The sequence below is a fragment of the Panthera uncia genome, chromosome D2 (assembly GCF_023721935.1).
Source record: "Panthera uncia isolate 11264 chromosome D2, Puncia_PCG_1.0, whole genome shotgun sequence".
Taxonomy (NCBI): Eukaryota; Metazoa; Chordata; class Mammalia; order Carnivora; family Felidae; genus Panthera; species Panthera uncia.
In genome coordinates, this window is record NC_064818.1 from 69,835,512 (window position 1) to 69,848,038 (window position 12,527).

Below are 12,527 nucleotides of genomic sequence, written 5' to 3' on the forward strand. Positions count from 1 at the left end.
AGCACAGAGCCTGACATGGGGCTCAAACCCATAAACCTTGAGATCATGACCTGAGCTGAAGTTGGATGCTCAACCGACTGAGCCACCCAGGTGCCCCAAAATTATCACTCTTAGAATTAGAATACTTTTTTTTTTACATCCTAGTTATCTAAGTTACCTGTATATTCTTGGCTTACTTGTATAGTTTTACTTTTTTACATTTAGGTCACTGATGCTTTTGGAGTTTAATTTTGTGTATGGTGTGAAGTATGGATCTAAGGTTACCTTTTTTGGGGGTGCCTGGGGTGGCTCAGTCAGTTAAGCTACCGACTCTTGATTTCAGCTCAGGTCATAATCTCACGGTTTGTCCCTTGTGGCTCCATGTCGACAGCGCGGAGCCTGCTTGGGGTTTTCTCTCCCTTGGTCTCTCAAAATTAATAAATTAATTAATAAATTAATAAATTAATAAATTAATTTTAAAAATAAATAAATAAATTAATAAATTAATTAATAAATTAATAAATAAATTAATGAATAAATTTTAAAAATTAAAAAATATAATGTAACCTTTTTCTATCCATTGTCCCAGTGACATTTATTTTAAAAAAATCATTTTGATCCATGATTTAATATACACACTTTTTATATACTAAAGTTTCATATGTATTTGGTTCTATTTATGGATTTTCTACTGTACTCTGCTGAGCTGTTTCTCCATTGATGTGCCATTATCTCAGTGTTTTAATTATAGAGAGCTTATAAATGTTTTAATGTCTAGTAGGCTGGTTTTTTTTTTTAAGCTTTTTTAGTGTTTTCCTGGCTATTCTTGCATGTTTATTTTTTATATGATGATTATTATCAATTAATTCCCATCAAAATGTGGTATTTTTATTGAGATGTAAGATTCATGAATTAATTCAAACAGAACTGACATCTTTGTGATGTTGGTTGCTTTTTTTTTTTCAAGAGCAACAATTTTTTTTTTATTTATTCACAACTACTTTTATGCCTACAATGGATTTTGCATATATTTTTTTAAAATTTATTCCCAAATATTTTATCTTCTTCATTCCAATTATAAACTAATTTTCTATCTGTTACCTGTTTTTTATTATTAGAAGGTTATTGATTTCAGTATGTTACTTAATTATGTTACCTTACTGGATTGTTTAATGTTTTAGTTTGTGTTACTACTGCTTCTCTGGGATTGATACTGTATCATTTCCAGGTGGAGATAGTTTAACTTTTTCTTTCTAGTTCTTAAGTATCAATTAATTTTTCTTGTATAATTACACTGGCTAATATCTCTAGTACAATATTAGTAGTAAAAGAGTTACTGGGTAGTCTTGCTTTGTTCCTGTTCTTAGCAGAAAAAATGCTTCCATTGTTTCCTTATTAAGCAAGATATTGGTTATTTTTGTATATAATGTCTGTAGATGTATATAGTTACCTAAGAAGTATCATCTCGTTCCTGTTTTCTTTAATATTCTATCAGGAGTGAACATTTATTTTTGTCAGAATTTTTAGTGTCTAGAGTGACAATTTTTTTTTCTCTTTAGATTTATTAATATGTATACTAATGAATCTGCAAATGATGAGTCAACCTTGTAAAACTAATAGTTTTAGTGTGTATTTACTGCACAGGCAATTATTGATTGTGTGACGGTTGGTTTGTGTGTGTAAAATATGTGCGGTTAGTTTCAGCTTTAAACACTTTTTATTTCTATTACATTTTATTTTATTTTAAGTACAGTTATCTTACAGTATTAAATAAGTTTCAAGTGTACAATATAGTGATTTAAGCTTTTGAACTTTAAAAAGTACATTGTAAATCATATTTGAAATTAACAACATATGTGGTCAGTAGGCTACATGTTGTCTATATGTACATAAATTCATCACACACAAACATATATTTTCTGATAAGAAGTTTAAGGAATCCCAGAATATAATTCTTAACTTTGGTACTTACTGATGTATAAGCATGGCTATGTTTTTGTTTGTTTGCTTGTTTTGTTTTTTCTTTGAAGCCGTTCCTATGTCAAATGTGTATAATAACATGAATGGTGAAAGATTAAAGAGGTAATTAATATGTGTGAAAGTACCTCAGAAATATATAGTCATGTATAGATACAAAATATTGGTATTGTTATTAACCTACTTCATGTTTTATATTTATAACATAATGAATACTTAATGTTTTTTCAGATTATGTGATTCATCAATTAATAAGTATTCAAAGCATCTTTTAAAGTAACTTCACTGAAAACAATACAGATTCAAAAATATATATTTAAAAAAATTTTTTTAATCACTTTTGAGAGAGAGACAGTGTGAATAAGAGAGGGGCAGAGAGAGGGAGAGAGGGAGAATCCCAAGTAGGCTCCGCACTGTCAGTACAGAGCCTGATGCGGGGCTCAAACCCATGAAACCATGAAATCTTGACCTGAGCCGAAACCAAGAGTCAGACACTTAACTGACTAAGCCGTGCAGGCACCCCCCAAAAGAGATATTTTTTTAAAAATTCAGTCAATTGGAATTTAAGAATTTGAACTTGAGGCAAGTAGTAATTTTTGGTGGTAGGACAATGAGGGAACAAAACTGGTATTTCTTTTGATATTCATGTTTGCTTTGTGAATATGTTCTAATGTGTCATTCTTGCCTCATTTATAGCCCATTTGTTCATTTTTTAGTTGAATAAAAACTAGATTAAATAAATAAAATATAAGAAATCAATTACAAAGGGTTTAAATACTTTAAGCAGTCATTAGCAATGGTCAAGAAATATAGCCGGCTAGAGTAAGAAAATAAAGTATGACTCATTTTCTTTTATCAAAGAAAATGAAACAAGACTAAAGTTACTCTTTTATAGAACTAAACACAGGGTATTGAGAATGCAATTCCAGAAGAGTTGAGTTAAAATTCATTTTGGTGAAAAATTTTAATTGTTTTAAATGGGAGAGGGTTCTCTTCTATTAGGAAAACAAAAACAAGTGGTTTTAAATGTGGTTTCGGGAAAACTGACAAATTATGTGAGTCCAGACTGTACAGATTAGGGATTGGCTTTTTTTTCTCTCTCTAAAGTGTTAAATAGTAAATTTGGTTTTTTGTAGACCAGATACGGTTGCTGCTGTTGCTGCCTCCTCCTTCGCCTCCTCCTTCCCTCCTTTATCGCCACCTTCACCTCCTTCTCGTCATAATCTTTTAAAAATGTAAAACACAGTCTTAGCTTATGGCCCATACAGAATTGGAAATGGGCCTCAGGGATACAGTTAGAATAGATGTTAGCATTTCTCTTTCCATTTTTGAAAATGTTAGCTTTGGAATATAAAATAAAAATCTTACAGCCTGGCACTTTATGACTTTTCAATCTATAACTGAAATCCTTGATACAGTGCCATTTGCCTGAAGGTTCCAGTTACTTAGTTCTAGATTCTTGTTTCCCATCCAATTACAGTTCTAGAGCAATGCCTTACACCCAAGAGCATTTAGTAAATATTGGATCTAGGACTAAATAACTGAGTTTTACAACTTTTTATTTAGGCAAGTACAGATGTCAAATATCCTAACTAAAGTAATTTCTGTAAGTTAGATGGTCTGTTTTTAATTATGAGATCTATCTAGGGGCACCTGCGTGGCTCAGTTGGTTAAGTGTCCAACTTCGGCTCAGGTCATGATCTTGCAGTCCATGAGTTCAAGCCCTGCGTTGGGCTCTGTGCTGACAGCTCAGAGCCTAGAGCCTGCTTCGGAATCTGTGTCTCTCTCGCTGTCTGCCCCTTCCCTGCTCATGCTCTGTCTCTCTCTCAAAAATAAATAAACATAAAAAAACTTAAAAAATGAGACCTTTCATTATTTCAGTAAAAAAAAAAAAATCACACTGATCACACTGTCTCAACAACAGGTACATGGCAAAGTTGTAATTCTTGCATTTTTAGTGAGAAAATCAGATTGCTAAGGTATTATTGGTATCAACATTTCATGTTTATATCAAAAAGAAACCACTATATTCTGTTTTCCCTTTTCATACATAAGTTTGTTGTTGTAAATAAAAATGTAAGTTTGAAGAATAGAACTTTAGGTTAGCTATTTGAACGTTTGCCTTTGCCAGAATTCTTACTACTTTAAAATCTAATATATAGAATCTCTACTAAAAATCAAGTATAATATGCTGGAATTATACAAAGGATATTAAATGGGCATTATTTCCAAACTTCCATAAATTCTTACTATAGGTATTCCACAGATAGTAACGATATAACTATGAAAGTTACTCAGGCACATAAACTGACTTTGCAACAAGTACTTCCAATGACTACTGCTTTTCAGTTTCATGTTTCAAAGTATATTCCTCATGTACAACTTGTTGGAATAACCCATATCACACCTTTTTTTCTATTCTTCTTGTTCAGTTTTGCTTATAAGTTGATATTTCAGCTTTATACTGTAGAGGAAGAGAAATAACATGTGACCACATAATGTCCCTCTAGTGTATGTCTAGGCTATAAAATCATCATCATATAAAATTTGCCAAACAAAAGGCCACCGTATGATGGTTTCATAGGTGCTTATTCAGCATAAAAAGATAACCTCAAATGCTGACAACAGAATAATTTCAACAGTGTCATGAAGTATAAATCTTAAAAAATTGAATTTAGAATACATTTGTGCCATTTTAGCCTGAAGTACAGAACCACAAGGGAATTCTCTCAAAATGAGCTTACATTAAAAGGTACTTTAACACAATTTTTTTTTTGGTCTCAGGAATTATTAAAGCTACTATACAATGATAATTTTTTTAAGAAACTCTGCAAACATAACTCTTATCCAGTTCTGCCATAAAGGGTAAATAAAAGGTTTATCTGAGTTTTAAAATATTAATGTGTATCATTATTTTTAGTAAAGTTCTGGATATAAAACAATTTGAAACTCTGCAATTTAATACTAAGATATCATGGTACATTCATTTACTATTTCTGAAGTTAGATGTAATCAATACTTCTTAGGGACCCATTATTGCTTGTTGATAGTTTTCTTTATTCCTTGCAATACTACCCATTGTCATTCATTTTTTGTGGTTCTCACATGTTGTGTTTCCATAGTTAATTCTACAAACTTAAAGGAAAATTATGCTGATTTATTTAAATATTCTTTAAGAGGAAGCAATCACCCTTTTCTGTGGAAATCTCTTCTAGCAAAAAACAAGCAACAAAACAAAAACAACCCCAAGTTCTTAAAAATCTACCTAGTACCAAAACTAGGGTAGGGTTGGGTGTATTTACTTTATATTAATCATGAAAGCAGATAATCATAAGCAATTAGAAAGGTGCATAGTGTTCTAGAATATTTTATACTTTGATCAAAACCAGTGACTCATTAACTGATTTATATATGTATATCTGAATCAGGAAAAGACTACATTGTTTCATTTTCATCAAGAGAGTGATGTAACTAGATGGAGGTGTGTAGGAACAGCGTAGTTCTCATTGAAAGTCTTTGAAAGGGCTAGTGACTTGGTTGGCCTTGTCTCTTTAGACTATATTTCAGGATTGGCAATGAGTTGTAGCCCAGGTAGAAAGACCAGATATGGGATTGTATTGGTGTCAGTAAGAGAAGGTGAATGACAATAGTATACTACAAATTAGTGGCTATCACGAGGAAAAGGAGGGATCAGATACAAGAGGGACTGTGCATGCAGAAACTAGAACCTACCAATCAATTGGATGTTGGACACGATTAAATATGAAGTTGGTGTTCCAAATAATGGGAATGCTACTCTTTAATAAGGAATGCAGAGTAAGATGAAATGAGTTCACCTGAGCCAAGTTGACTGTGTAACTATTACACCATGGAATGTTTCAGTTAATATTCTGGAATACTAAAACTGAGAATGATCTGAGAAGCTTATTAAGATGGTTTGGGGGCAATAAACAGGCATGCTTTTTTGACATGGTATAGAACTATTTTTATTATATCATTGGCAGTGATAATAGCAGTAGAAGTAATAGCTGCATATATTAGGTGCTTGATTTGTGTTAGATATTTGAAAACACATGTGGATCCTGAGAAACTTAACAGAAGACCATGGGGGGAGGGGAAGGAAAAAAAAAAGTTAGAGAGGGAGGGAGCCAAACCATAAGAGACTCTTAAAAACTGAGAATAAACTGAGGGTTGATGGGGGATGGGAAGGAGGGGATGGTGGGTGATGGGTATTAAGGAGGGCACCTGTTGGGATGAGCACTGGGTGTTCTATGGAAATCAATTTGACAATAAATTTCATATTAAAAAAATAAAAATAAAAACACATGATCTCATTTAATTTTCACATCCCTACTAAGAGCTAAGTATTTTTATTTATTTATTTACTTATTGTTTCAATTTTTTATTACAAATTCTAGTTAGTTAACATATAGTATACTGTATAATATATAGTAGAATTTAGTGATCCATCACTTACATATAACATCCAATTAAGAACTAAGTATTACTGTCATTTTTTTTGCAGATGAAGCAACTGAAGCATAGAGAAGTTAAATAAATTGCCCAAGGTCACATAGCTGGTGATTATAGATGTACATTTTAATGCCAAGCTGTTTGACTCCAAATCTCTTGTACTCTTTGAAATTCATTTCATCAAATAGATGTAGCAAATCAGAAGTGGAAAGGAACCCAAAAGAAGAATACAATAATATGTGTATCCATACTAAACTTCAGGATGCCCCAAAGACTTTAAAGAGTTTCACAAAATTTTTAAATAAGTGAATTTACTTGCCTTTAGTTAAAGATAACTTATGTGGTAACCCTAGTTTTTGGGTGGCAGGGAGAAAATACACAGTATAAAAATAAGATAAAAATAATATCCGGAAATGTGATACAAGTTTTTGATGGAGAATATTAAGTGTTATTTTTGTTTTGACTTACAGCTTGTACATGCAGTGGCCATGCCAACATTTGTCATATGCACACAGGAAAATGTTTCTGCACAACTAAAGGAATAAAAGGTGATCAGTGTCAATTGTAAGTAAAAATGAATTTTTAAAACTTTTGTGGATTGAATTTCTGCTGTAAACTAACTGTTTAGGTTTTCTTTTTTAAGTTTAGTGTTACACTAGTTAAGCAGCCAATATTATTGTAAACTAAGTTTATTTATTAATGCAACTAAGTTCAGTTGCATTTTATCAATTCTCATGAAAAATAAAGCTTTTAAATTTTTTTAATGTTTATTTTTTGAGAGACAAAGAGTGTGAGCAGGGGAGGGGCAGAAAGAGAGGGAGACATGGAATCCGAAGCAGGCTCCAGGCTCTGAGCTGTCTGCACAGAGCCTGATGCGGGGCTGGAACTCACAAGCTGTGAGATCATGACCTGGGACGAAGTCAGATGCTCAACTAACTGAACCACCCAGGCACCCCCAAAATTAAGCCTTTTAAGATGGCCTTTTTTCAGAGCCTTTAAAATAGAACCCATAGAATATGTTTGCCTTTGGTATCTTTCTTTTTTTTTTTTTTTTTTTTAACATTTATTTATTTTTGAGAGACAGAGTGTGAGTGGGGGAGGGGCAGAGAGAGAGGGAGACACAGAATCTGAAGCAGGTTCCAGACTCTGAGCTGTCAGTACAGAGCCTGACGTTGGGCTCAAACTCATGGACTGTGAGATCATGACCAGAGCTGAAGTTGGACGTTTAACTGACGAGCCACCCAGCTGCCTCTGTCTTTAGTATCTTTCTAAAAAAAGAAATACTCTTAAATTTTTGGAAAACACATATATCAAATTTGAATTTTATTTTTATAATTTTCCTCCATATCATATGAAATAAATAACTCCAATCAAATGTTTTTTGCCTTTCTTTTGAATCTGTCATTGTTAATTAAAATTGTAGTCATTTAAGACTTTCAAGTTGTTCTTATACTTTTCTTCTTTTTCCGTTTTACTAGACATGAACCCACTCTTGTTACTCTGCTTTTAGTAGTTTTATGAATGATTTTTGTCTTTTTATAATTTAGTTGTTAGTGCTCATTTCAGCAGCACATATATTATAATTTAGTTGTTCTTCTCAAGATTTATTCTCCCCTTGCCCAAAATTAACCCTAAAAAGCAGCTGTTTGATGTTATTTAAACTTTCTTTTTTTCTTATTTAAATATATCATATAATATTAAAATAATTTTTATGGTTCTGAATTGTATATACTTATTATAGATATAAATGTATTTGACACAAATCATAAACTCTAATAAGTAAAGAATTATGAAAAAACTAATAAAAGATTTTCTAAAACTTTTATATCCAAAGACCTGTTAACCATGGAAAATGATCATTTTGTTTGTTTTTATTTAAAGCAAATATGCTATTTGCTGTAGAATTATTTTAAACATTTCAAGGTAGATGATCATGTCTTTGACTAGGCATTTGGGTATCATAGGTTTTTAAGTTCAGAGAAGGTGAGCACAACCATATTTTATTCCTTCTCCACAGTCTCTTAAAAAGGAGGTGAAAGTATAAGATCTTAGGGAAATTCCTATTAAGGAAGGCTGTTTTGGTCTCAGTACCATTGGAAATTAAGTCAGAGTTCTGTGTTCTAATATAGCAGATACTTCTAATATTTTGCTGAATATTAGTGTTCATAAGCAGGCCACCTTCTTGGTCTGTGCATTTGCACAGGGCTTCATGCTTAGAAGGGCATCATGCTTGGGTTAATGCATTGCTTTCACCATCTTGAAATTCTTAATAAAATTTTAACAAGAGCCTTATATTTTTATTTTGCATTGCTTCTTGTTTCACTCTCCCCCTCCATGAAATATATATCAGGTTCTGGTCATAAACAATAAACATTTTATTTTTGTTCTGAGATTCCAGTATTCCATCAATTAAAACTGACAATTTAAATTTGTACTGTAGTTTTGTATAAATGGTACAATCATTTATAATAATTATCTCTTATGTGATGTGGTACTGTAGTAAGATACTTTTGTTTCCAGATTAGAGAGAGCAGTGTTTTAATTCATGGAACTCATGGGATTATAAGCTTAGAAATACAGAGTTACAGGGTTTGGCATATGTATGAAATAGTAAAAAAATAAATTATATAGTTCTGAATGATGAAAGTACATTTTGCCCTAGTTATTATTTATGATTTTTATAAGCAGGGAAAAATTGGAATGTTAATTAGTATAGTATTTTTTAGATGGTCTTTGTAGATAGAATTATGTTCATTATTTTTTCTTCATTTTATTTATTTGGCTTTGGAGTGTGGGGCAATGAAAATAGGATCATCATTCTTAAAGCAATTATTTTCTACAGTGTGCATATATTGAAAATGAGACTCTTGTTAGGAAGCAAAGCTAGCCATTCAAATCACTAAATAATTATTAAATGAGTGCTTGTACTATTAATGAAGATGAATAACACAGTTTTTGCTTAAAGTATGTTTTGGGCTAACAATGGAGACACTAGCCAAAATATAATGTACTAATTTATTGTATTAGTGATTGGAAGTGCTTGTGAACCTCTCCCTCTTCACAGGATAATTTCTTTTTGGCTCTAAGTATGTAGTTGGACATCACATCTTCTTGTGTATTTTTCATAACCTCCTCAAACTGAAATTGGTTCTTTTGCTATGTGCTAATTTGTTCCTTGCATTATCTGTGTACTTGCCTGTATCCTTTGCTAGAATGACATTCTTTGGGGACCGTATCATCAGTACCACAATGTAAGGGTTCAGTAAGCTTATTTAATGGAATGGAATGAAGAAAGTGTTGAAGGAGTACTGAAAAGGGAGGGATTAATTTACCCTGGAGGGATTAGGTAAGTTTGAGAAGAGGATACTTGAGCTGAAACTTGAAGGAGGAGGTAGAATGTTCTGGGTATAGAATACAGTGAACAGAAGGGGAAACTACATCAGTAAAGCAAAGAAAGAAGTGAAAATGGAAGTGATTATAGCACTTCCGATTTTTGCTTAAGGACATAGAGAGCTGGAAATAGTACCCATCAGTCCCACCTTTACAGTGAAAGAAAAAAGAGCTAGGCAAACTGAAAATCCATGAGCTTGCTGGAAATCATTGGAGAACTGAGATCACAGGGTAACCAAATGGCCAAAAAAGTAGAGAGAAACAGGAGCTTTCAGGGAGAGAGGGGACTGGAACACTGGGTTACCTGGAGTGAAACCAACTGGAAACTTAGGAGGGCTGAGCTGAGCTGAGGTAGTTGATAAATGGCTGCTCAGGTTTGCACTGTTGGAGAGCAGAGCTCCTGCGGGCCACAGGAATTGATAGGGGTCCAGACCCTTTTTAGAGTATCCCCTCTCCCCCAGTGAAGCCCACCAGTTGCTAAAGGAACAAAATGGAGGCAATTTTAAGAATGCATTTCCTGTGGTGTAAGCTGGGGGAAAGGGAGTGGCAGACACAGATGCCAGGGCTACAGTAATGAGGTCAAAACACTCATTTAAAGGGGCACGACATTATTTATCTTGACAGGGTAACGTAAGTTCTCATTCTGGCTCTGACCTAAAACACAGTTTGGAACTGAGAAATGGTAACTTATAACATGAGTATAATGGAGATATGAACTATAAGATAAATATGTAATGAGTGAGGTGGTATTCTCTATGAAAATTGTGTACTTTTGAGGAGCAACATGCAGACTTCAAAGAAAACACAACATATTATTTTTGAAAAATTTCTCAGTTTTACATGTGAAGGTAACACGTATTTGATTCTGTGAAATACAACTTGATACTGTGAAATTCTCACTTTTCAATGTAATAGTGTAAAGAAGTCAGTAGTAAACTTGTTTTATTTCTTCAGCCTTCTAAAAATCCCATGTGAAAGAAATTGGTGTTCTTCAGTGGGAAATAATATTCTTTAATAAAATAAAAATAAGTGAAAGAAGTTTTGATAAAATGTTGTGGCAGATACTTATGATGTATCTTGCCACCTCCCTTGGCTGTCATGGTTTCATCAAAGCTATAGTGGACAGTTTCCTGTACTTTTCCGGTATTCCACTAAAGTATGAGAGTCTTTGTTCCTCTTTTAGTTCCAAAGCTACTCATTTCTGCCCAGTGCAACCAGGAAGGGTAAGGCAGTTTATGCCAATACGTGTCATCCTCAACCAGTGAGGGGAGAGAGTTTGTTCTACATTTCCCACTATGTCACCAATGCTTCCTCAGATAACTGGCCAGCACCCATATCCAAGCTCTTATCTTCAGCATCTGCTACTGAGGTAATTCCAACTAAGGCAGTTGCTCTGGAAGTGGCTCCTGGCAACAGACCTTCAGCATGGGATGTTGTAGTTGGGTGACTTACCAGATGGCAATAAGCACTGTAATGCAATAATGGTAAGTGGGATAGTGGTTATCCTATTGTGCTATAATATAATTATTGAGAATATTAACTGTGTTTGATAGGGTAAGGTATAGGTTGAAGAAGTGTGAGTTTGTGCAGAAACTTTAACACCAGGAAGTTATGGGGGGATAGCTAACTATGATTGTGGACTTGGCTGGCTCTTGTCAACTGCCATAAAGCCTTAAAGAAGAAGCCTTCCATCAACTCAGGGCATACTGCGAACATCAGAAGGCCTTCATGACAACATTTAAAGACCCTTACCTTCTACAGCTAGAGAACAGAGTATGTTGAAACTTATGCCCAGGATTTAATTATAAGGTTGGCTGGCTCTAAATGAAACTGAAAGGTCAACTGTGACAGTTCATCCATGCCAGTCACTGCCTGATGACAAGGAGTGGGAGTTTCAGGTGTACATCAGGGACACTTATAAGTATGACCTCAGAACCCTGAATCCTAGATTCATTCCCTTGAAGACTCCTGGCTAGAAGTCATCCTCTGTCATTTTTTAGAGTAGGGTAGCTTCCCTCTCCCTGGCAACAATGCAAAGATTTCACCTGACCTGATATTTATGCTTTATAAAAAGTTGTTTGACCTCCTCCAGAGTGCACCCTGCCTCCACTTATTGTCTCCAAATCAGTAAGAAGTGTCAAGTCTCAAAGTAGCATGACTGGGAAGACACATTCTCTGCTGTAGATAGGTAAGAGATATTCACTGAAAAAGTTGCAGAGCCTGAGAAATATGCAGAGGCAGGAATCAGCAGTGCATATATGAATGAGAGTGGACCTGGAGGGTATTGGGCCAAGGGGCATGAAATATAAGACGGGAGAAGGGAGAATTTACTGATGTGCTCCTATGATTCAGGATTTCATGTCTTCTTGATATACCGGTAGTTGCTGATGGCTCTTTAAAATGTGGGCATGCTGATTGCCTCTAGACCATAGGTTGGGGGATGCTAGAACTATCTTGAAGAAATTTTGAGTATTGGAGTCAGAAAACTCAGTAAGTTGGATGCATTGGAATACATAAATTACATATATCAGATAGCCCATTAATGGATTTTATTTTCTTGGAGGTCGTCCAGAACACTTCCTTCATGAAGACAATAAAGAGTAAGGGAAGCTCTGGAGTCTGTGAAACTCAGTGGTAGCTGTTCTCTGTAGGCCATAGTAGAAAATAGAAAATGTTTCCATTCAGCTGGGCTCCCTAGTGTCACTGGG

General features: G+C 34.1%; 1 protein-coding gene across 7 annotated transcripts in view; it reads left to right on the forward strand.

Moving 5' to 3' along the window:
• The window catches only part of ATRNL1 (attractin like 1), a 765,177-nt gene that overhangs the window by 224,536 nt on the left and 528,114 nt on the right, over positions 1–12,527 (forward strand). For all 7 annotated transcript variants that reach the window (XM_049645843.1, XM_049645837.1, XM_049645839.1 and 4 more), the window contains one exon: positions 6,900–6,993. In XM_049645843.1, the coding sequence (XP_049501800.1) occupies positions 6,900–6,993 (94 nt within the window). The remainder of the gene's footprint in view (positions 1–6,899; positions 6,994–12,527) is intronic.